Below are 24,978 nucleotides of genomic sequence, written 5' to 3' on the forward strand. Positions count from 1 at the left end.
GAGATTCACCGTTAATGCCTTTGTTTGTGCATTTGTGTGACGTGCTGAAGGGTTCACCAAAGGAGATCCAGCTCTTCAGGGGCCAATTGGTAAGAATCTCAGCCAACCACAGCCACATTTCAAAACATGTCACGCCCATGTGTTTGGGACAGATCACATTCTGGCCTCTTCGTTTCCCTATGGGTCTTACGGCTCCCTCTGGTGGCTGTATCCTATACTGCAGCCTCCCCTTCCACAGAGGGCTGGTAGGCAGGTTAGCAGCTGGTTCCGCTGCAGCAAATGATAAGTCTCATTAAAGAATGTAAAGCTGATTTCACATGATTACCCACTTGATGGGAATCATGATTGTCTTAGTGATTTTCTAGAGAGGCTGTGTGACTAGAATACATAGACTGAAATGCAAGTGATGATATGTGGTTCTGTTGGAGGCAAAAAAGCATATTCCATTATTCTATTACCAATATGTTACTAGTTTTGGGTGATTCTACTCTAAATTCTTTTAAACACTGAATGCTGTGCACGAGGTTTCTTGGTTGCATTACAAATATAGGTCTATGTGCATGTTTATTCTTTTCATTGAAAATCACACACTGATGCAACTGTGCAGACAAATGCCATTGTAGATGAGATGGTGTTACTGTGTAAAATGATCGTATAACTAACACAGTGCATCTCACATATGAACATACTCACTGAAAGAGAGAGCAAGAGAGAGAATAAACCTTTGCACTTTTTTCTCTCAGGAAGTGCAGGACAGCCGTTTATCGGCACTGATGTCCTTCCTGACCTCTGCCCCTCGAGCCAGCCAGCTGATGGACAAGGAGCCGGCCCAGAGCCTCATGATCTCCACCCTGGAGCAGGAGCTCAAGCAACACCTGCTTCAGGTCTACAGACACACCTTCAAACAGGACCGCAGGTACACCCACATACACACACACACGCACAGATACACACACACACACACACACACACACACACACACATCGATATGCACACATATTATCACTATAAATAATTTACAAAATGTACGTAATAAACATGCTGTTTTTTTCTGTGACAGGGACCCTGATATAACCTTCTATGATCAAATGAATCAACCTATGACAATGTACAGGTCAGTATATTATCCCATGTTCTTTACAATATATGCCGAACATCTCAACCTAGTCATAGAGTGTCTTGGATTATCCTAATCTGTCAATAAGAAGGATCCCTCTGACTGGATTTCAGGGTGAAGCCTGCTGCGTTTGATCTGTTCCTGGGAGGCTGTATTGCAGCCTATTTGGGCATAATCTACTTTGCCATTCAGGTGTGTGCTGCTTTTACTGGTCCTGTCTTGTTTAAAAGTCAGTTTGTTTTTGAAACCTGTAAAAATATTACATTTGCTGCTCTGGGTATTGTGTTTTCCCTCTTAACACTGACCATCTTATTGATTTTTCTGCCATCAGAATTTCGGGCACATCTACAGCAAACTGAAGATGGCAGTGAAATCGAAATACCAGTGAGGTTTGCCTCTCCAAAGACGGACATTTCACTTGCTGTTGATCCTTTGACTCCTCCGATTCCCTGAAGTCCCAACTGTGTCCACTCACCTCAGCCATTCTGTCTCCGTTAGTGAGCCTTGGTTTGCCCAACACACCCACGCAACTTTCTGTTATTAAACTTCTTTGGAGTTTCTCTGCAATAATAATCTGAGATCAAAATGATAAAAAGCCTGGACACAAGAACAAAGTGGATAGTTTTACCAGATAGGTGTGTGTTTTCAGTGAACAGCAACCTTTTTCTAATTGTCTTAACAAAACACTGTCTTACTTTACCAAAAAGATGTAGCCTATTTCTAAAGTGTAGATAAAAAGCTGTGTGTTTCGCAAGATAGAGATCCACAACTCTAGTGTGATATAGCATGTGAATATCTATTATGTCTATAACATACGGGTATTATCCATGTTTTCATATTCTTCTAACTTTTCTATGTATTTTGTAATTTTTTCCATTAAAAGTTTATTTATCATTGTATCTATTGCTGTGCTTATCTTAACTATAACACATGTATGATATTGTTTGTCCACTTGCCATGCTAAACCATGCAGAGAGGCAACAAATGAGATGCTAAAATGACCGAGCATGAAAATTTAATTACCTGAGTTGTAGTAGAACTCATGACAAAGTAAGAAGATACTCTCTCTCTACCTCCATTTCTTTCTCTCTCTACCTCCCTTTCTCTCTCTGTTCCTCTCTTTCCTTGTAACTGAACCATGAGTGAGCAATAAGAGTGAATGGAGCTAGTCCTCTCGCTACTCTGGGAAGGACGTTTCTGGAAAGATGGAAAGAACACAATGACCCCCATGTTCCTCACAATAACCCATAGAGAAAGGGCTCAGGTGACAGTGTGTTTGCATCTGACACATACACCAGGACAAACATGCCTTCTGATGTGTAGACAGGCAAGTTCATGTAGCCTATTTTAAGAAGGCAATCCAATACCTTTCTGTGGAGGGCGATCACACAGCCAGCCATCACACACTGCTACTCTAACTGCTTTGTAAACTACCTTTTTTAAAGGTCTCTTCAACTAGTTATTCTTATTTTATGTCTTTATGACTCATATGTTAATTTTTGCCCAGAGGCATGGTGACAAAGATGTTCGAGAACATAGACTCGCCACTCAAAGAAAATACTTAGCAGAGAGTGGAGTCACGCCGAGATGAAAACAGCCTCTGATGTGAGGTAAAATCACACCACAGATAGTCAACCCAGCACTTGTTCTGAGAGCAGCTTGCCCTTAATGTGAACAAGTCAGATCACTGTCACCGAGACATCCTCGTTAAAGCATGACATTCAGCAGATAATTGGTCCCTTTTTGCCTTTACTTGTATAGAGACAAAGCAGCGACTGGACCCCACAGTCAGAGATTAGAATGTATCATTATGTTGACAATTTAGTTCATCTATTGATTTTCCCTATGTGCACTGTAAGTGTGTATGTGTACATGTTAGTGTGTGTATTGGCATGTGTGTCTGTGTGTGTGTCTTTGGAGGGGGGTCTCCTCCACAATCCCTGGTCAGGGTCCAGTTGTTGGCCAGTGGATACAAAAGGCTCTTTCATGTGTAAAGCATACATTATTAATGGACAGAAACAAGGAACTGGTCCTGAATCAATTGCCCCCCCGGGAGAGTGTGTGTGTGTGATGCAGAAGAAAGCAGAGCTGCCTGCCACTGTCTCTGGTACCCCCTGTGAAGCAGACACCCAGTGAGACAGACAGGAGAGATTAGATGCTGTTGATGGAGGCCCACTCAGATCTCAGACAGCCTGTGGTCTACTCCTGTTTCCACCATTATAACCCGCCCCAAAGCTTTCCAGTAAAGCATGTGGATACTGCACAGTTTATATGTATATGCATATTGTCGAAACTCATTTATAAACTTTTGAAAATTCTTATTTTTTTTTGTTGAAAACTCAGTGAGGATATGCAGTGAGTATGTGAATCTATAAACAGATGTGGATGTCATGGCTGAGTTCTCTCTGAGGATGTGGACTGGATTGTTTGATCGGCAGTTTACAAAATACCATCAACTGAAAGAGAGAACGTGGTTTGAAAGAAACAAAGAACAACACAGAGCAAAAAGAGAGGAAAGAGAGATGGATGGAGGGTAGGTGGATGAAAGTGAGAAAGAGGGGGGAGTGTCCAGAGTAACGTTGGACACACAAACACACTCACAGTGACCAGTGCAGGAGCAGCTGCAGACTTGTCTGTGTGTGAGTGAGAGGGTGGATGAGTGAATGAGTGAGTGTGTGTATTTGCGTGTGTGAGTGTGCAAGTGTGTGCTGAGGCAATGAGCCCTCAGCTCCATCTCAGCACGTACTCGGAGGAGTTCAGCCCCTCGGGCCGCTGGAGAGCCGCTCAGCCCTGCCGACCCAGACCCTCCTCCGCTCACCGCCGGAACAATCCGCACCCACGACCGGTAAGAACCAACAGCCTCACCCACACAACACCAACAGCTACCTACAGTCAGAACCAGTGAGGATGCAGAACCTTTTCATTCATTCGACATGCAAAAGGACCTGAACCAAGACAGCACACTCTATTAGTAAGGATTCATCCTGATGTCTTGGTAGGTATACAGGGCTTAAAATGGCCTAGAAACCCTTGTGGACTTATAGAGATCCACAGCTAAACAAATCATGACCTACTTAGTCTAAGGTCCAAGGATAATAGGTTAGTATATATGAGCAACTATTAACTTAAAATGTCTATAGTCAACGACAAAAGGTGCATATAACTTTTAGGACTAATCAAATTTAAAATCACGTCCATCAAGAACCGGTGATGAGGTAAGAGATACATTAAGGAGATGAAGAACTGATTCTGACCAGATACCTATAAACCTAGCAACAAATATTCTAGCAATTTCCGTTTTATTTGGGGCAAGTCTTTCAGTATTCTGACCAGGTTGAAGCAGTTATTTACACATTTATCCCACACTCTAATTTTAATTTCACTTTCTCTCTATGTTCAAAGCCGTTGCTGTGCAGCTCTTTACCAGTGCAAGACAAGGGCTTGAAATCCTCTTAGTCTAATGCAGGCTGTGGTCACCTTATTATCACCCTGCACGGTGTGAGCCCAACATCAGCCGCCTCGTCCCGTCTGGGAAATCAAAGTCTTGGGGAGGCGTCATCAGCAAAGCACAAGACAGTGGTGGCCGCAAAGTGTCCTGAAGTGATATCTTGCAGGAATGAATGTGTAAATTGTTCGAAATGAGAGAAAATTATCTATGGCTAAATATGTGCCATTTCAGAGGGGGCAATCCTTTGTGCCTGTAATGATTTGTTATTGTTGAGTAAGGAGAATGGCTTGACACTAAAGAGTTTGGCTTTATTTTCAGCATGCACTCTCCTGCCGTGATTCTGAGAAAATCCTGTGTTACCTCAAGCAGCTCTTTGAAGCAGGCACAGTTGTGGAGATGTTTGTGATTGACCTGATTTGGGGAATGGGACAAATGAAACCCACTCTAATCATGTTATCTCAGCAGGGAATCAAGCAGAGCTGCTGATCATTATTTATTGATCACTGCACAGTGCACAACACAAAGGGTTTGGAGTGAGCCACCATGTGTGATTGTTTCTGTGTGCGTGCGTGCGTAAGTGTGTGTGTGAGTGTGTGTGTGTGTGAGTGTGTCCTGGAGCCACAGAGGATGCAGGGTTTCTTATTTCCTATTATGCTCTGACATGCAGGACTTCCTGTTCCCCTGGAAACCACAGACAGGCCGTGGGCCGCGACCTCCCCAGCAGGTGACAGCCCCACTGACCCTGATGACTCCAGTGGCACCGGTGGCACATGGGGCGCCTCTGTTCCCCCCTGTCAGACACATGTCAACGCAGTGCCCAGGTATGGATATGTGCATAGCGCTAAACATCACAGTGATTTATTATGAAGTTGATTATTATTATTAGTTAGCCTGAAAAATCCAGAACCTGATAATATAGAAAGATTAAGGATCTGGCCACAAATAATGAAACTGGCTCAACTCGAGGGGCGGCACCAAGCATGCATTAGAAAATCTCACTGCACGCTATTGGATAACACTACAACCAGTGTTTACTGACTGATTCTGGACTTCAACGCAATTGGATAACACTACCACCAATATTGTCGTCATCTGTTTAGCTCGCCTCTGGCCTGCCTAAGTATAAGTATATATACTCTTTTGATCCCTGCATTTATCCCAATCCGTGAATTAGTGAAACACACACAGCACACAGTCAGCAAACTGTGAGGTGAAGCACACACTAATCCAGAGCAGTGAGCTGCCCGCTACAGCGGCGCTCTGGGTTAGGTGCCTTGCTCAAGGGCACTTCAGCCGTGGATGTGGGCATGTGAGAGCAGTGCTCAACCACTTCCCCCGCCCAAATTTTTCCTACTGGTTGGGAATCGAACCCTTCGATTACAAGCCCGAAACCCTAACCAGTAGGCCACGGCTGCCCACAACAGATACACCAATGTGATTGGTTACACGAGATGCAAGGGGTAAAAGTAACGTGCATCATTTCTCAATGCCAGAGTCTCTTGCAGAGACAATTCAAATTGTGCTCTCGCGAGAACTCTGGATTTCCAGAGTAATTATTATTATTAGTAGTAGCAGACACTTTCTAATGATGAGACACAGCACTCAAAGAATCTCCCATAGAAATGTGATCTCGCCGCTGGAGCGAGGTCATAAAGCCTTGTGCACGTGCATTTCTGCCTGAAATAGATGCCAAATAAGTGCCCAAAATGCGTTGCAATATGGCCGCCGGGCGGAGGGACTTGCTTTAAAGGACTTAGTAGCAGCAGCAACAGTAGTAGCAATAGTTGCAGTACAGAAGTAGTAATAGTTGTTGTTGTTAGTAATAGTGTTTCTGTTTTCATCATTTGAGATGCACAATGCCTAGGGTGGTTTAGGGTAGGCTACATATTGGGTTTGGCCTCCTAGTGACTTCACGCTGCCAATGTAAAATCATGTGTTAACCACCTGCTGAATTTCTCAGGAGCACTCGAATACTTCTCTATCAGTCTCTCTCTCTGTCTCTCGCTTGCTCTCATTCCAGCAGAGGACATGCCTGCACACATACAGGCCAGGCAGAAGGCAGCAGATAAAGAGGTGCTGCAGAAAGTGGCCTTGCACACCCCTAAAGTGTGTGTGCTGCCCCCTGCTGACTGGCTGAGTAAAGTACAATCCACAGTCGCCCCTTTCAGGGAGAAACAACCAACAAGTTCCCCTCAGAGGAAGCAGGGGTATGCTCGCTTAATAATAATCTTCCACACACCTCAAGGATGAGTAACACTTAAGGAATTGGTTAGTCTAAAGAAATGATCACAAAATGTTATTTTCTTGAAATAGAACATTTGAAAACGTGAGGTAATCAGTATTGTTAAGAGCTTCCCAAACTACAGCTCTCCAGGCCTTGTTTGTTTGGCCTTGACTGTCCACCATAAAGGCTATGGTATGTCTACTTCACCCTAGAATAGCCGTTTGTTGCGTTGGCTAATCACACTGTTTTCACCATAACTTATCTCCAGCCAATCCACAGTGTCCTTACTCCCTTCAAAGGCATACACATGATCCAAGGTTTGGGTGTACATTTTGGTGATTGCTTAAGCAACTCAAAGGCCTGTGTATTACATTAATACATTAGCTGTATGGAACAAAAGATTATAGTAGGGCTAAGGGTTATATATATATAATATATTATATATATATTTATATATATATATATATATATATATATATATATAGTATGTTTGGCTAAAATATGAAAGACACATGAGTAAATGAGTGAATGATTATATTGCTCCATATAAGAAGTATAAGTATATATACTCTTTTGATCCCGTGAGGGAAATTTGGTCTCTGCATTTATCCCAATCCGTGAATTAGTGAAACACACTCAGCACACAGTGAGCACACAGTGAGGTGAAGCACACACTAATCCCGGCGCAGTGAGCTGCCTGCAACAACAGCGGCGCTCGGGGAGCAGTGAGGGGTTAGGTGCCTTGCTCAAGGGCACTTCAGCCGTGCCTACTGGTCGGGGTTCGGACCGGCAACCCTCCGGTTACAATTAAGTCCGAAGCACTAACCAGTAGGCCACAGCTGCCCATTGTCACTTACCTCGATTTGCAACCACATCTCCATCATCCATAATCTCCATTGCTCAGAAAATTTGCAGGAGCTGATGCCCAAAGACGAGGGCAGGTGGTAATGGACCCCCACATCATCTCCTCACTACAGACCGTCCGACCCCCTGCCCACTACAGCCGGTCCAACTCCAAGACTTCCTCAGACTCCAGGTAAGAGGTGACATCTCCTACATCTGCTATCTACGGAGCCCCTAAGGGGACATGAGCAAAAAAAAATCTAAAGTTTAGTTTCATGTGCTCACGTGAAACATGAATGTGCTCACGTGAAACTTTCATGTGCGCACATGAACGTTTCACGTGAGCACATGAACGTTTTGTGTGCGCACGCAAAACCTTTTCACATGAAACTTTCATGTGCACACATGAAACTTTCACGTGAGCACATGAAAGTTTCACGTGAGCACATGAAAGTTTCAGGTGAGCACATGAAAGTTTCACGTGAGCACATGAAACTAAACTTTAGATTTTCTTTTTGCTCAAGTCCCCTTAGGGGCTCCGTAGCTATCCAATACTACTGGCTACACCACAAGGCTAGGCCGATTACATAATAGCACTTAGATCTCTGCAATAGTAATATCAGGACATGAATGGATTAAATGACTTTTAAATCCTGTTGATCTTCTGACTTGCAGTGGAGGACACAGCTGTTTTCATGTGGTCAAACCATTCAAGGCCAGCTTCTACATCATTCACCCAGAGTTTGTGTCGGAGTATCAGCGTTGATCCTGTCCATTGAGCTGGTGTAGGCTGCTGGTTTGACGAACTGAAGAATGTCAGAAATGAAATAGGTTTCAGTGTTATGTTTTTGTAAATTTGTTCATTCGTTAAAAAAATCACGAATTTTAATTAGGTCAGCACTTGTGCTTTTTATATCTATTTGTCTTTTTGATTTCCCTGTGGAAATAAAAGCGCAATTGCTGTGACGCACACACCTTCCTTGTAGTAGCCTAGAGAATATTTTCAGAGAACTACAATTCCCGCCTCTAAGCACAGAGGAAGTCTTGTTTTTGGGACGAGCAACGCAGGGTGGCAGCGACGAGTCCCTCTTCTACCGTACACGGCTCATGTCTTTCTCCGTGACGGGACACTGTCAGACCTGAAGTTATAGTAGCCTAGGCTACACGGCGGAACCACGGTTGACGGTGAGTTATTGCCATTTGTTATTCCTTTGTTCTCAGATGAATCCAGAATTAGCAGTCGTGATAACCTAAACATAGCCCGAAAGTACACCGTTATTCCCTTTCAGCCTACTGCAGCACATTGCTGCACCCTCTTCCTTGTGCGAACCGCAGGCAGAATACGCTTGAAACTCAGAACAGACGCCTGTGGCCACTCGGTTAAACATAGACCACTAACGTTAGCTTCACCAGTGCAGCGATTGAAGTCTCGTCAGGTAGAGACAGAGTGATCTGTTGTTCCTACTCGTGTTTGAGTTAACTTTGTGCCCTGACGTCGTTGCCCCAAGGGCTGAGATAATTTCCATGCGCAACGCTATATCAGTGGTCTCAAATCCTCTGGAAGAGTTAGCTCCTGGAACCGAAACATAGCCGTCAACAATCTGCCCTGCATTTTTTAAACGACTGTCAGTAGCCACCAATGCAGACTTCTGTGGATTGTTGTCACTGCCACAGCTGGCAAAGGCTCATGGGCTCAACACATGGTGTTTATTTTTGTTATAGTGCCATAGCGTGATTTGCAGTGAATCACAGCAGAGGCATGGGTAGGGATATTGTTTTTAAATAGTCTTTTGGTGGACACACACACACACACACACACAGAGGGAGAGAGAGAGATATTATGGGGCTCCTGCTGCCTGGTCACTGGGCCACACAGCACAAGAACAACAAGACACACATTCACATACACAGAGATTGCACACTCACCCACACAGTAGGCCTATACAGCAGTGTGACATTCAAAGTCAGCAGTCTGAAATCAGGTCTGGACATGATCTCCTGCAGCTTAGTGTCAGCACTTTTTGTTGGAAAATAAACAGTTGTGAAATGTTGCACCAAGTGTGCTCTGAGACTGTGAAGTCGTCAAACTGAATGTGGGAAAATCTGGGATTTTGTGACGTATTAAATTTCTTACATTGATAATATTTTTTTCCCAATGCACTTCATAATCTTCATCTTTCATTTATCTTGAATATCTAAAGTTAGCACACAGCTTTTACAAAGGATGCAGAAACTGCACACAATTCATTTCAGAAGTACTGATTTGCACCAACTCTTGCAGTGTGTACTGGTCAGGAGTTCAGATGTGGAGTGCCAAAGTCCTCTGGACTAGAACTGTGTGGAGACAAAGCCTTGCTTCAACAGCCACAATTACGCGTTAGCAGTCCAACAAGTGTTTCTGTCTGCTCACAAAAAACACACAGAAACCATGACAAAACAGCCGGAAGCACTGGAAATGTCACAATATGGGTTTGAATAGATGTGGTTGAAATGATCAAATGTTTCAGACTTCAGACTGCCATTCTATGTCCAGTAAAGAGGGTAACATTTGTGATATTAGATTAACGAATTCTGCTGAATATTACATCACGGGTGCAGTTAATTCTGCTGTTGATTGAATTCATGTGAGCACATGTTACCGATACATTCTTTTCATTAAATCTTCAAGAGACCCATCTGACCACAGGGATTTACTGGGTAATGAATTAAACACAGTTGTTTGCTAGTCTGTGATGCTAAGGAAATTAAATCGCCCTCCACTCTGCCAGTGCTTAGGTACCATGCCGTAGCTAAGATGACCCAGTGTGCCAGGGCAATAAAGGTGCAAACCAAAGATTCTAGAGCGGAGCTGTTCTAGAGTCTTTGGTGCAAACATCACTGTGAGAGCCTGAGATAATAGTCCAGCTGAGTTAGTAGTCTGGCTAGTGACCTGACCTCCAAATGGAAAATGACCAGAATCTCTAATATGTCAGTGTCAATTTTTTATAATTTGTTTCAGTAGCATAATTTATTGATAAAAGACTGTTAGCATTTCTACCATTCCAGTAAGAAATTGGTGTTGAACTGTGTAGTGACCTGACAAAAAACATTGAGATGTTGTCCTTATAGATCACCGCTTGGGCCACTCTCTTGCTTAAGCTGTATGATGCAGAGTCTCCTCAACATGAGCACAGATAATCAAATGCACACCCTTTTATTCCCTCTAATGTCGAAAAGCTGCTAAAAATAGCCTACACGCTATTTTTTATGAGTGTGTGGCGTTAGAATTGATGAGATTTAATCCACCTCATTCTCTTAATTACATCCTTAATTCAGGAAAGCCTCCTGACCAAAGGGATTTATGGTCTAATGAATTGCATGCTTGTATTTGGCAATGGATGGACTGCAGGGAAATTAGATCCTATGCTGTCGGTGCTCAGGATAGGACCAAGATGAACAAATATGCCATGATGTTAAATAAAGCTGTGATGATACCTTCTCTGTGAAGACACCTCAGCATGTACTGGTTGAAATCAGAACTGGATGTATTTACAAGATGTCCACACATTTTCTGTTAACTGTGGTACAAATACTGTAACTACCAACAGAGGTTACACTAGCCCTTTTTAGTTTTGAATTATTTATTCTCATCATGGAGTTGCACCAATGGGTTTCACAGTGAAACTTTCACCTGAAGAGGACACATGCAGACAAACAGACTGCAAACCTTGTTATGAGCTTAGCTAAGCTTATAACAGTTTCATCCAGCACTTATTTCAAAAATCTGATGGTGTAATTAGACATTTTCCACTCCTCTTTCTTGCTGGCGATCTCTCTGCAGTTAGCTTGGAGCTAGGCTAGGCACTTTCTCTCACCCCCTCATCTGCTCCACCCCCGTCCATCCCAGAGGCTGCTAGACTGTCAGGGCTGAGCAGCTGAACAGGAGCATTTAAGGATTTAAGAGCACAATTTCAGATAACCACGCTTCTCCTCTCCTGCAGATAACCACATTTCTTCTTTATCTACCCCCTGTGCTAACAGCTCTGCTAAATCAATACAGGTCTCAAGGGGAGAAAACAAGCGTGTGTGTGTGAGAGAGAGAGAGAACTAAGCAGACTTAACTCACAGAAGTCTTCGTTTTGCCTTAATCTAACGTTGCTCCGATTTGCTTTGATAACTGGCATCAGCCTTTTAATTAAGCATCCTGTTCTCCCTCGCTGCCCAGGAGGGTGGCACCCCGCTCCGCTCCAGGTTTTTTAATAGTTCTGATTATACAGACCCCCCACCCCCATCACCTCACCTCAGCCTTCTGTTCCCTCTCCCGTTCTCCTGGCCTTGGCGTGGGTGTTTAGAGCTGACGGGTGTTCACTTGCCACAAGATGTTTTGAAAGCAATTAAGGTACCACTTGTTCTGCTCGTGTTTGTTTCAGGCCCTTTACTTCCGTCTGCCTATCCCACTCTGCTTTTCTTTACTTTCTTCTCTGCTCTTATCTTGGCTCGCTCTTCTGTGCTCAGCCTTCCTCACTTTCTCCTCCTATACTCCAGTCATCCTCTCTCTCTCTCTCTCTCTCACCTCTTCACTCTGTACCTCTGGTAGAGTGCACACGTATTAGCAGGAAACAGACTTTTGCAGTGGCACCACTGCGAGCTGTGCACTTGTCCTCTGCATACAGATGGCGGCCGCCGTCCCACATGGAAAACAAACCAGTCTCACACATGATTGCTTACAGATTCTCAAAACATTCACTCTTGATACATGTATTTGGAAATGATTCATGAGAATTATACACTGTTGGATGTATTTAGGCATTTCTCCTAATCTGAATACATGAGGTATTTCCATCCTGACTTCACGGGGCATTGTCTTGTGTGTAACATTGTATGTACATTTTTATTAATATAAAGGGCCCTACACATGGTGTCAGTGGGCACTGGAGCACAACATTAAAATGTCATGTGGAATCTCCTTCCAGAGATACAGTACATATACCATATGGTTCTACCTCACTAATATGAAGTGTAGGCCAACTCAAAAAAATGTACATTATTTGATAATATAATTACATAACTTCCACATGTCACATTAATACATGCGCTATGATTTATTTCCAGGCTTACTTACTAAGCCAGCTGAGTTTTTGTGAACAGATTGATAAATATTCAGGCCATGGCTTTTGTTTCCTTTTAATGTATGTCTCCATGTATGGTTAAACCATCAGACAACAATATTCAAATGTTATGAGAATGACATAATTCATTGTTTCCTTGGATAAGTCATATCATTGGCTACAGTGACATAAAATAAAACATACCATGGGAAAAAGTTAAAGTTCAGATATATCTGTTTTGACATTATGTTTTGCATGCATACATCCATATTTATCAATACCAAAGAATGGGGAACTGTATCATTAAGATTATTGTCATGTTGCTATCGTTGACAAAGTCTGCTTTAGATATGGCCCACTTTAAATATAGGAGATACCCCATATGATTCATTTATAGTGACTGCAATTCACAAGCTTATTAATAGACCAACAACATGAAGATCAAGCTTTCACATCAGTAAGTCTCTGTAATACTCTTGAGTATCCTGATCAAAGATGATGTGTGTGAGCTTACCAGTGACAAACAACACAATGCAAACTTCTTTTGCCGCAGGAGCACCAGTTTGTGTGAGTGCTGTTATTCTTTGGAAAACTAGATGTACCGCAATGTAATTGCCGCTCCTATGCAGGAAATAGATCTGTCCTTCATTTCTATCCACTAGTCCAAGTGTAAATGTTGTTTGGATATGACCACTGCTTTGCCGGTTGGAGAGAAGGTGGTCGCGAGACTTGTTTTTTGGGGGGTTGCCAAATAAGTTTAAGAACCACTGCTCTAAGCGATGTTGGGTAACGTCACTTCTGTTGACGTTCAAATAAAACAAAAAGCTAGCTGGCTACTCCCTACCCCTCCCTCCCGTGCAATTGAAACTCTCCTTAACGCGCGTCTTGTCGGTCATTGGCTGGAACATTTTGTTATGTTTTTATGGTCCAGGTTATTTTTTTTGTGCCATTTTTGGAGCCTGGGCTGCCCAAGGAGACTACTTTTTTTACAGTGTATTCAGGGCACAGGCACCTAGCGCAGTGGTTCTCAAACTGGGGGTCTCCAAAAATATTGGAGGGGTCGCAAAATGATTTGCAGTCTGGATTAAATACATTTTTGCAAAGGTTTTTAGTCAAAGGTTGCCATTGACATAATGCCTTTGATGTTGACATAGCCTACCTATGAGACATGTTCTGCCTCTGCTTCCAATGCCCATCTCACAACAAAACCAAATTCCTCCAGTTAGAGAGAAGGGGGTCGCTAGACTTGTTTTCTGGGGGGGTCGCGAGACTTGGCCCATGTTTTTTGGGGGGTCGCCAGGCAAAAAGTTTAAGAACCACTGACCTAGCGGATGATGAGGTGATGCTCTATGTGACAAAAAATGTTTTAGCTTGTGACATCGCTACAGTACCTTTAATGTATGACTGACACATTCACTATCAATGTGTTATTATAACTTATTTACTGTGAATTGGAAAATGGGTGGAATTGGAAAAGTGCTTGTATGGTAAACAACAAGAAATTCGTAATTGAGATTGCCCTGGAAATTGCACACTTGTCTATTACATGACCCCTATACTGATGTGTTCCCAAATGTAGTATTGCTTTGCAGAGGAAGTGAGTTGAGTAAATAAAATGTTGGCACTAGTGTAACACAACCCAAATGACTTGCAACTTTCCACCACCTACGCAAATGTTTTACTCTCTACTGCTTATACAGTAAGGGTCCTTTGAGACGCTTTTTCCTGGGTGGGAGTGTCTTAGCTTGGATAGGTTGACTGTGCCCAGCCCATTTTGTTGGATTATGTGTAGGAACATGCAACAATTAATCTCTTTTAATGTCAAGCCTTTTGTATGATCAGTATTCCTGGGATGATGATCATAGTAGTAATCTTTGTCTTTTTTTTGTCCTAGATTTATGAAAGAGACATTTTTGGAGGACTATTCTGAAGGAAGGAACGGCAGTCATACACCTGTAGTCACAAGTCAGTTGCATTAACTACCTCACAAAAAAAATTACATTTGAAGGAGCAACTTAGAACTATAGAAACTATAGAAATCTCACTTAATTAAAATCAATTATACCACATTATAAGTAGTGAGTCCTCGCAAATGTTTAGCTGGTGCATGGTTGGCAGAAGGCCACCATGTACCAAGTAGTGCCTGGGGGTGCTGGGGGCACCATTACCGATGCCACCCCAATCAAGAAATCAATCAGCAAGGACACGCGGCCAGTGGTGGCGGCTGGCGTCCTGGGTGTGATGCTGGTCATCGCCGCGGTAACGGCATGGTGCTATTACATCGCCTCGCTGCCCAAGCCTGACCTGCTGAGGACAGAGATGCTGGAGCTCAACAAGGACGGCTTCATCATACGCAACCAAGCAGGATCCATGGTCTTCAAGATGGCCTTCAGGTCAGTGTGACAAGTAGATAGGGGCTGAGACATGTAGATATTTAACATAATTTGGGAATTTGTTTTTTTTTTTTGAAAACACTAAGAAAGATCCTGATTTTTTGGGTGACATTGATTAAAAGTTACGAAAAACACATGAAGCTTTCGAAAGCATGTTGAGGAGCGAAGAGGTCAGTGCCGCTGGCATTTCTGTGCAATTGGCAATTTTAAAGAACACATGTTAATCCTGTCAACTTGATTTGAGTGACATTTAGTTGGGCAAAAACATAATGAACAAATAAAAAAGCGTCACTTGTTATCATGATTGAGCAGAGCAGGGCATACTTCACTGCACTTCCCCTGCTGTGTCACTGTTGAACTTTGACCTCTGACATTCACTGCACAGATTACTTTATGGAAAGTACACTCTGGAAATGTCATTGTACAATGCTGCTATTTTGGTAATTACAATATTATTGAATTTTATTTAAAGACACGACAGGGAGTTACGTGTAGTGACACAGTGCTGTAGGTACAGTTGAAATCGAATTGTATAGTTTCAGACAGATTGGGCATGTTTGAGAGTCTTCCCTGGCTTGTTCCAGATAGTGTCAACATGACAGAAGACACTATCTGTGGTTGCCATAGTGGTTCTCAGTCTTACACACTATGCATATGTTTACGTGTTGTAGTTTTTCTTTTTCTTCTTTGTAGGAAATAGTTTATGCATGTCTGGCCAGTACATAGACTTCTGTTCAACCAGGGGCTCTCAAACTTTCCCTGTCATTCCCCACTTGTGGAGGTGGGGAAATTTCAAGCCCCATCTGACCCCATCAACTAGCAAAATGATAATGTTAAAATATTATTAATATTATTAATAATATTATTGTCACATTTTGGTTTAACATTACATTTCCCATCTCAGTCCCCTGGATCTGATGGTGCTTTCATTTATATGTTGGCCTGTTTATGAGGCCTTTGTTTATGTGTGGTATGTATGTTATGATCTTCCTTGTCAGAAAAGAAAGGCATGAATAAAGACACAAAAAAGACACATGTCCTTCTGCTTGTGGCGCCCCACTTGTCATGTCTCCATTCCCCACTAGTGGGGCCCGCCCCACACTTTGAGAACCACTGGATTAAACCTAGTCCTAGTTTAAAAGCTTTTTCTCATTGGAGATCTGCATTGAGGTTCTCTTTTACTCTTTTAGGAAACTAGCCAGTCATTGTTTAACAGCCACTATTCCCTCAACTACAGAGAAGTCTGTTTTCTTTGCGGTCAGACTATGTTCTCACCTAACATCACCTTGCGAAAGCATGTAGAATAGATATTTCTCCATATCTCAGTAATATACATTGCGTTTCAATAACAATTGAGTTTTCATCTATCACCAAAATATAGACCTGGGTATATCTTCTGTCTTTCAGGTCAGGTGCATTGGATCTGGACTCATGCTACAAAGATGGTCAAATTCTAAAGTGTGTGCGTTCAAATAATGGGAGAATCAACTTTTTCATCCAGACCGTCTTCGTTAAGACAGTGTCATGCTACCGACTGAGGTGGGAGGAACTGGAGTCGGACCGTCCAGTGGAGCATGCCATGTCTTACAACGGGTCTCATTGGTACGGCGGAGCTGAGACCGCCATCCAGCACTGGCCCATCACCATCTCAGGCCAGCAAGAGCCCAAGCCTTTCGTGACCGGTGATGTTTACTCCAACCGTAACGAGTTTGGCAGCATCCTAGAACGCTACTGGCTCTCGTCCAATGCAACTGCCATCAAGATCAACGACTCAGTGCCCTTTCATCTTGGCTGGAATGACACAGAGAAGACCCTTTACTTCCAGGCACGGTACCAGGACAGCCCATACAGACCTAACCTCGGACAACTGCCCTACGCTGAGCTCAGTTACCGTGTGTGTGTAGGGCTCGACATTGGCTCCATCCATAAGTACATGGTGCGCCGGTATTTTAACAAACCCTACAAAGTTCCCTCCAAAGTCGTGTTCCGACATCCGATTTGGTCTACGTGGGCCTTACACAAGACAGAAATCAATCAGCACAAATTGCTTGAGTATGCAGCCAACATACGAAAGTACGGATTTAATTGTAGCCATTTAGAGCTAGATGATCGGTACACTGAACGGTATGGTAACTTTGATTTTGACCAGGAAAAGTTCCCAAATGCCTCTGGCATGTTTCAGCAGCTTAAGGCTGATGGCTTCCTTGTGTCTCTTTGGACACATCCATTTGTCAACTATGACTCTGAAAACTTTGGGACAGTAGTGGAGAAGGGCTTGCTAGTTATGGAGCCCACTGGAAATCTCCCAGCACTAGTTCGCTGGTGGAACGGAATCGGGGGGATCCTAGACTTTACGAACCCTGAAGCACGGAACTGGTACTCCTCACATCTCCGAAGCCTACGTTCCAAGTATGGTATCACGTCCTTTAAACTTGACGCTGGTGAGACCAGCTACTTGCCCTGGCAGTTCCGGACACGTGCCCACCTGCAAGACCCCAGCACCTTCACACGACGCTACACAGAGATGGCCATCCCCTACAACGAGCGAGCTGAACTGCGCTCAGGGTACCAGTCACAGAACATCTCCTGCTTCTTCCGAATCATTGACCGAGACTCGGTATGGGGCTATGAGCTTGGCCTCAAGTCCCTCATCCCTTCTGTCCTCACCATCAGTATCCTGGGCTACCAATTCATCCTGCCAGACATGATTGGGGGAAATGCCTACCCTAACCGCACACTCGGCGGCCTGGCCCTCCCAGACCGTGAGCTGTATATCCGTTGGCTGGAGCTCTCGGCCTTCATGCCTGCCATGCAGTTCTCAATCCCACCCTGGGAGTATGATGATGAGGTCGTCCAGATAGCCCAGCGTTTCACCAAACTCCACGAGACTCTAGTTGCGCCCCGGGTGCTGGAGTTGGCCAGTGAGGTGTTGGCCACAGGTGACCCCATCATACGTCCCCTGTGGTGGATTGCCAGCACGGATGAGACGGCCTACAAGATTGACTCGCAGTTCCTCATCGGAGACGATCTGATGGTGGCCCCAGTGCTGGAGCCAGGAAAGCAGGAGAGGGATATCTATCTGCCTGCGGGTCACTGGATTAGCTACAAAGGAGAACGCTATGACCTCAAGGAGGCCCTGCATCTCACTGACTATCCAGTGGACCTAGATGAGCTTGCCTATTTTGAATGGATCGCAAAAGCTTAGGCAATTACAATTCAGCATGTTTTTGGTCCATTTCATTCTGTGTGATGTGTGATTTAAGTGTTTAGTTTCAAGGCAAAAAACGGGAATGTTTGTAGTGACAAGCATTTACACTAGTACAAACTGTTTATACAGAATAACAAACCCTTAAAATGTGATATTTTGTATGAAATCAGGTAGTTAAATAATTATTTAATTATGCAATTGAAAAAGGTTACAACCCATTTAAAGCTTTACCGTTCTTTCAAAAATAAGCTCATCCTCTCAGTAGTGTAAATGCTTGTTAAATTGAGGCCTACAGTTTTCTGCCATATTGTGTGTTCATTCTTTAGCCATGTCATGATGTAGTTGTTGACTTTACTCAGGCTCGTCAAGCAACGAAAGGATCAAATCCTCAAGAAGAAATGAGAGCACAGCGCACCAAGGCACCAGAATGACTCAGTTGTCCCAGCGGTGCTGTGGCTAACTACTGCATGAACAGTAAGCTTTTTATCAGCGACTCTCACAAGTCCCTGGTTTGTTCTCTGGCCATGGGACACGACCAGTCTGACGAAACACAGGGCAAAAGTCCACTCACGCTTCTTCATGTGCCTTGCCTTTCACCATTGAATGTACCTTATAATGCAATAACGTAGTTATTACCACAAATTTGAATAATCGTGATGTGTTTAACGACAGACAACAAAGCTTTCTCATAAGTAGTCTTACATTCAAAGCAGCCTCAGTGAGTCATGTAAGGTTATTGTTATGATGTTTCAGGTTTGTATATGCAGGGCAGTGATAATGATAAAATAATATTGTTAAAAAGGGATGTTTTGTGAATCAAAATCTAGGTCACAATTATATGACAATTGTATCTGTCTATTGCTTCTAAGGATGTGGTGTTTGCTACTACATGTTATATTTATATTCACCACTTTGACCTCACAGTATATTTGGTTTGAAATATGTTTGCTGCAGCTCTCTGACCTGACGCCTAAAACCTGACCGCTTTTGTTTTAAGCTGCTATTGTACCTCTATACATGCAATAGCCTTCAGTATGTCCTACTTTGATTCCACTGTATGCTATGTGGCTCTAAGCTGTAGAACAAAAAAATACTGACAAAGATGTTAGGGATTAGGCCATTTTATCTACTTTGGGAATGTATTTACCTGTTTTTGCCTTAGAGTAGTAGCCTCTTGCTCTGACGGCTCAGTTCATCATATTTATGTATCGTTTAGCTGATTTTATGAAATGCCAAACATTTAGGTGAAGACCTACAAGTTGTGAGTGGAGTTGCAAAGTAATTTTCAAGGTTAAATTCAGCACTTTTGATGATTGAAAGTAGGCATTTACCGTCTGCACACCATGTCTTACTGTACTCCTCTCACTTTGCCAATTTAACCAACACTGCCAAATTAATATCACTATTTTCTAAGCATTTTTGCTTCAACCGCCTCCAAAAACCCTTTCACATTAGATTGGCTGTGCTTTAGCCATTGCTATTGTGTTCTTAGCTTTTAGGAGTCCTTAATACTGGCCTCAGTACAACTTTGTGTGGTCATATTTTCTGCCACTGAGCTGGCATCAACCACTCATCTAAAATAATAAGGGTTTGTTTTAGCTCCATTCTGTCCATGGCCTGTGTGCTGTGTTGCATGTTGTAATGGAGTATTTTGGCAGAAGATAGAGGGCTCTAGCATGGGTTAGCATCCTGCGTTTCTGTAGATGAACAGTATGAGGCAAACATTGTTCAAGATGGCTGTGCCGTGCTCTATAGGGGCTGGAAAATACCCCTGGTGTTTTGCTAATATCACATAGTTAATATGTTAAGAGTGAAACTTGTCCCAGATTGATCAGTTGTATTTGTATGTTGAAACAGAGCACATTCACTGATTTGTACTCTAAACTTTGGGGAAATGTAAAAAATGTTTTATGTGTGAATCTGGAAACACCAGCATATAGCTTCCAGGCTGAACTTTACTTTCCTCTTTTGAACAACACTTTCACCCTTATTTATTTGGTGGATCCTTATCAAGAAATCACTGCTTACACATAGGAAAGTGACCTGCATACTGCCATCAGCAAATTCCTGAGCAATGTTTCTTCCCCTTACAATGGGTCTAGAAGATCATAAACAGGATTCTGTCCACAGACAAATCACAGGTTAGATATTTTTAATCATTCACAAAGTGTAAGCTTACCTATCTCACCGATATTGTGCGCACACCCATAGTATAAGCTGATTGTGTCCTAGATAGAAATTTGACTGCTGTTTGTGCTACAGTGTTTTTGCAGCAGGAATGTCCTATAAAATATGCAGAAAAGGTTTGAAGAATTTAAAATGTATTATTCATATGCACACAGTGGACGTTTTTTTGTGTGGGCTTCTCTTTCAGCAGGGCAATAAGATTAATGTGCATGTTTGCTGGACTATGCTTTGTGATATTTCTGAAGAATGAGCACAGTTTTTGTAGGCTGTACAAGTATGCAAACCTGTTGTAGCTTCCCTACTCCACATGAGGGCAGGGCTCACCTTGCTATAGAAACAGGAGAGTGGTATTAATGTTTAAACCTGCCCTATTGGTGTGACTGTACACGGCACAATGTCTAACTCCGTCCAGTAGTGTGGGTTTGGAACCCCCACCCCCTTTTTTTTTTTTTTTTTTTTTTAAACGAAGCCATTTGTTTGACCTAGGTTACCCAATCTCTCATGTAAGTGCTATTGTCATGGAATTGTTTGTTTTTTTCATTCAGTATTGAATGTATGAATGATTAAAGAGGAATAAACTCTTGTAATAGTGGTATTGTTTCTTCTATCATACAATGTAATTCACAGTGATACATACTTATACTTTATATACATTTAGCTATGTATGTTGAATGATGTAAAGAACTTGTCTGTAGTACAAATATGAACTACCTCATGGACCATACTGAGTCAAAGTAAACTGAGAATTGCCTTCAGTTAGATTGCTAGCCCTGGAAGCAAATGTAATTTGCTGCCGCGTCTAGATTTCTAGGCTATTAGATTGCATGAAAAAACTGCATCCTCCACATTAGAGTTACAAGTGCAGTCATGATAGGCCTACAAGTGAACTTGTGACTTGAAGTTCGCCTGTAGTAGTCTGATGAAATGGGCCATGAGCCATTTAACCCCAGCCCTGCTTACCATTATGGTCAGATCACAGTGATTGCATTGATAAACTGTGTGACGACTTTGAACAAAAAGTGCAGCCCACGGTCACGGTCTGCAGGACTCACTGAATGCTTCACACCACCTGCTTTGGCCTGGGCCAGAACAGTAGCCTAACGATTGCTAAGGAGGCTTAGGGAGATTGCCATCTTTAACGCTTGATCAAGGTTCAAATTAGGCGGAGGTCCAGGGCAAAATGAGCTCTCCCTATTTTCCAGACGGCACCTAGCCGAGCCCTTTCAGGACCCTTATTATCCAGTGGCTAATGGCGGACTGATGGAGTAATTTTACAGGTTATATGGAGGTGGCCCTGGATCAATAAATCATTTAGTTTGGAGTTTGGGGGGCAAATGAGAGGCTGACGCCTGTGAAGAGAGGAGGGAGAAAGGGCAAAGCTGCCAGAAAGGGCAAGGCTGGCCATTAACCTGTTGAAGACGCACCTATCTTCAAGTATTCTTCTGTCATAGTGATAGTTTGAAAAGGGAGCTATGCAATTATTAATAATTCCCTCTAAGAGACGCGGTATGAAAATCGGTGCGGAAACAATACCAGAATTCTTAAGGTCATGGGGCCGGGCGATATCAAAACAAACACAGATAGCCTAGGCCCTACTGACAATAACGGCCGGGAGCTGATGGGCATCACTGATTTGTATGCGCGAGGAAGGGAGGACTGATTATGACTGCATTTGTGTTTTATTTGAAGCGAATGCATGGCCGTCAGGTCGCCTAGTGTGCCCGCGAGCAAGTTGATTTTGTTTATCAATGATGGCTCCCTGGAAATTGATCCGGGCTTGCGGCCGGCGCAGGGAAGACACACTCGTGCATTGATTAGATGTCTGTATTCTGTTCCAGAGAAATCAATGCTATTCGAACGTTGGCCGGCTCGCAATGATATTGTGGTTTTTTTGCGCAGGGACAACAGACTGGCAGCTTTCTAATCACATCTGCACCAAGATGGAGGTGAGGAGATAGCCTAACCGCGGCTGCTGAGGTGCAGCGTGTGAAGAGTCAGATTGCATTTCCCTAGGCGTCGTTTGTTCGCAGTAATGCATGGGTCAAGCTGAGCTGCTGCATGCTGAAGAGATGAGAAGAGATCCTCATTGATCTGTGCGTGTGTGTCTATTAAACATACTTGTGTAGATCAAGGCACAGATGGAGCTACATAGGCCTACATGTAATTTCGACGCACAGCTGTCTTGTTAACAACTAGTGATGTGGGCTTCAGGAGAGGCTTGTGCTCAAACTGAATTCTCAAACAGGCCCAGAGGCTGACTGGAATATTCCAGGCTACTCATTCCCTATGAGTAGTGCTCAAATGTGCTCATATCCAGCAATTGGTATAGTCACAAATCCTACTAAAAAAAAACACTGCTGGGTTGCGTGTTTAAGTAGAGTTCAACTCAACAATTTTGGAAAAACCCCAGCAGCAGACTGTTGTTTGCTCAATTTGTTAAAGCTTACACACACATACATCTCTTGTCACCAGGGGGCAGTATAGCTTTGGTGGCTACACAGAAATGCAATCCAGATGTGAACATCTGAAAACCGTCTCTCCCCCTTTTTCTCTCTCTGAACTGAAAGGAGGACACAAACCTGGCACTACACCCTTCCCACATCCACCATACCTCCCTCCAGCCCCCCACCTCAGCCTGTCCACTGCCCACCTGTGTGCCCATCTGCGGAGGAACCATGCCAGTTGTTCTGACTGAGTGCCAGGGTGTCTCAAGCACACCCTCTCCCTCCAGCCCACCTGCACCCACCCACCCACACACTTCTCCTCCCGCCCCTCTTCCTCCTGTCTCCCCCCTACACCCCACCAACCCCCCGGCCAGGTGTGTCCGTCAGGCTGTCTCACCCACTGCCACCACCTACACACATCTACACGCTCATCCGCCCCCCCCGGTCTTTCACAAGCCAGCTCCAGCTCCAGGTTGTCAGCGAGCAGCCAGGGATCATTCTCCCCCAGTGGCTCTGGTGCCAGGTCAGGGAGGAGAGGGAGAGGGATGGTGTCGGCTGGGCTGGCCTGGCCTGGCGATGGAGCTGTCCTGGAGCGTCAGTGTGTGTGGGGGTTACATGGAAAGTCCATGTGAGACAGAAACACCTGTCCAGTCCTGAAGCGCTGGCAACAAGTACAAGGTAAATTTATTCTCACGGCGAACTGAAGTTTCAGTGGTATTTTGGGAGCTTTTCTTCACTTCCTTTGTTCATTATTCTGACAGTTTGCCGTTTATTGGCGAAGCAGGATGGCGCTCTTTACGATGCCTTCAGGGGCTGGTATAGGCAAGCAGTGTTGGTGGGGTGTCTATTATCAAGGAATTTATTGAGTGTTTTTTTGAAAACAAGCTGTGAGGTTAACGCAGAGAGGCAACTGGTGACGGGAATTGAAAATAAGAGAAGAAAAACAGAAGTGGCGAATAAGGGAAACAGACATATAACGTGTCCTAAGTAATAACCTCCATGAAAACCTGAATAGCTTCTGCAAAGTGATGTTTAGCTAGTGAATGCGGCAGTGCCGTGTGGAACGTGCCAAGCCATAAAAGTCCCATATGACAGCCCATGAAAGCGTTTAACATGCTCAGCCTGACACAGCATATGACATAGTATGTAAAATACTCCCATGACCACCCCCCCCCCCCCTCCCCTACAACCACACACCATTGGAGAGGAATGGAGAGAGCCCCCAAAGGGACCATCCGCACAGTTTATAAAAGCTCACCTCGAATCATTACGGTGATGATGTACGCCCACAAGCGAATATGGGGGTATCTGCGTTAAGAGTGCCCCTGACGGCCCTAAATCAGGCCGCACTATGTGCCTCTGTCCGAACTCTACCTAAGGCTTGAGTTATGAGGGTGTGGGGGTGTTGGGGTATGGACTTCTCTTTCAGCGTTTCTGCTGAACAGTGCTTTATTAAGTTCCTCTTGATCACTGTGCTTGACGCATTGCTTTTAGTTAGGTAAGTGTGTGCATATGAGTGTGTGTGAGAGATAGGATATCATTAAGCGGTGCGGGGGTGGTGGGTGTTAAACCCCCCCCCCATCTAAACACTGATTCTCCGAAAAGCGAACGCAAACCTGCCCTCCTATCTCCATCATGTAAAATGCTCTCGCCTGATTCCATCTCGTATCTGCCTTTGAATTTTTAATCAATAGCTCCCACTGGCAGCGGGCGCTAAAGAAGAGCGGCTAATTAATGAGGGTGGTAATGGGCAGCACCAGGCTCTCCTGGACGGGCCTCGTCAGCGCAGAGACCGACCGCCACTGCTTATTACCGTCTGGCCCCCGCTGGATGGTTAAGGGTCCGAGCGGTGGTAATCACACACACAGTATTCATTTAACCAAAATCACACGTCATATGCATAACATAGCGCACACGCACACAGATATAGAGTTCGGGCAACTACATCACGTTTGGGTAGCAACGGCCAGTCGGCCATTTTACCGGTAGGCCTACGCTAAAGGAAGATACAGTGATTACTAATGACA

The 24,978-nt window shown here is 43.8% G+C and overlaps 3 protein-coding genes across 3 annotated transcripts in view; all 3 read left to right on the forward strand.

Annotated features, from left to right (window-relative positions):
• zgc:109965 (Nicalin-1-like) overlaps positions 1-2,016 on the forward strand; it is a 13,624-nt gene extending 11,608 nt beyond the window's left edge. Inside the window, exons 13-17 of the mRNA XM_048258366.1 lie at positions 51-89; positions 744-916; positions 1,061-1,114; positions 1,231-1,309; positions 1,449-2,016. Of these exons, the coding sequence (XP_048114323.1) occupies positions 51-89; positions 744-916; positions 1,061-1,114; positions 1,231-1,309; positions 1,449-1,505 (402 nt within the window). The 3' untranslated portion in view covers positions 1,506-2,016. The remainder of the gene's footprint in view (positions 1-50; positions 90-743; positions 917-1,060; positions 1,115-1,230; positions 1,310-1,448) is intronic.
• A 1,500-nt stretch (positions 2,017-3,516) lies between these two features.
• LOC125304971 lies at positions 3,517-8,598 on the forward strand. Its single transcript, XM_048259544.1, has 5 exons — positions 3,517-3,962; positions 5,233-5,386; positions 6,589-6,772; positions 7,694-7,825; positions 8,308-8,598. Exons 1-5 carry the CDS (start codon positions 3,834-3,836, stop codon positions 8,396-8,398), a joined length of 690 nt encoding a protein of 229 aa, XP_048115501.1. The 5' UTR covers positions 3,517-3,833; the 3' UTR covers positions 8,399-8,598.
• A 73-nt stretch (positions 8,599-8,671) lies between these two features.
• myorg (myogenesis regulating glycosidase (putative)) lies at positions 8,672-21,099 on the forward strand. The gene is made up of 3 exons (XM_048259543.1): positions 8,672-8,817; positions 14,614-15,112; positions 16,520-21,099. The coding sequence occupies exons 2-3, from the start codon at positions 14,847-14,849 to the stop codon at positions 18,315-18,317; spliced, it is 2,064 nt and encodes a 687-aa protein (XP_048115500.1). The 5' UTR covers positions 8,672-8,817; positions 14,614-14,846; the 3' UTR covers positions 18,318-21,099.
• The last annotated feature ends 3,879 nt before the right edge of the window (positions 21,100-24,978 follow it).

The sequence above is a fragment of the Alosa alosa genome, chromosome 12 (assembly GCF_017589495.1).
Source record: "Alosa alosa isolate M-15738 ecotype Scorff River chromosome 12, AALO_Geno_1.1, whole genome shotgun sequence".
Classification (NCBI taxonomy): Eukaryota; Metazoa; Chordata; class Actinopteri; order Clupeiformes; family Clupeidae; genus Alosa; species Alosa alosa.

Bases quoted from the DNA above. Each gene is read 5' to 3' on its own strand.
- LOC125304971 (XM_048259544.1), top strand. From the start codon at position 3,834: ATGAGCCCTCAGCTCCATCTCAGCACGTACTCGGAGGAGTTCAGCCCC. The intron at 3,963-5,232 runs GTAAGAACCAAC...TCTGACATGCAG, and splicing joins ACAATCCGCACCCACGACCG to GACTTCCTGTTCCCCTGGAA. The intron at 6,773-7,693 runs GTATGCTCGCTT...TCCATTGCTCAG, and splicing joins TCCCCTCAGAGGAAGCAGGG to AAAATTTGCAGGAGCTGATG.
- myorg (XM_048259543.1), top strand. From the start codon at position 14,847: ATGTACCAAGTAGTGCCTGGGGGTGCTGGGGGCACCATTACCGATGCC. The intron at 15,113-16,519 runs GTCAGTGTGACA...TCTGTCTTTCAG, and splicing joins GTCTTCAAGATGGCCTTCAG to GTCAGGTGCATTGGATCTGG.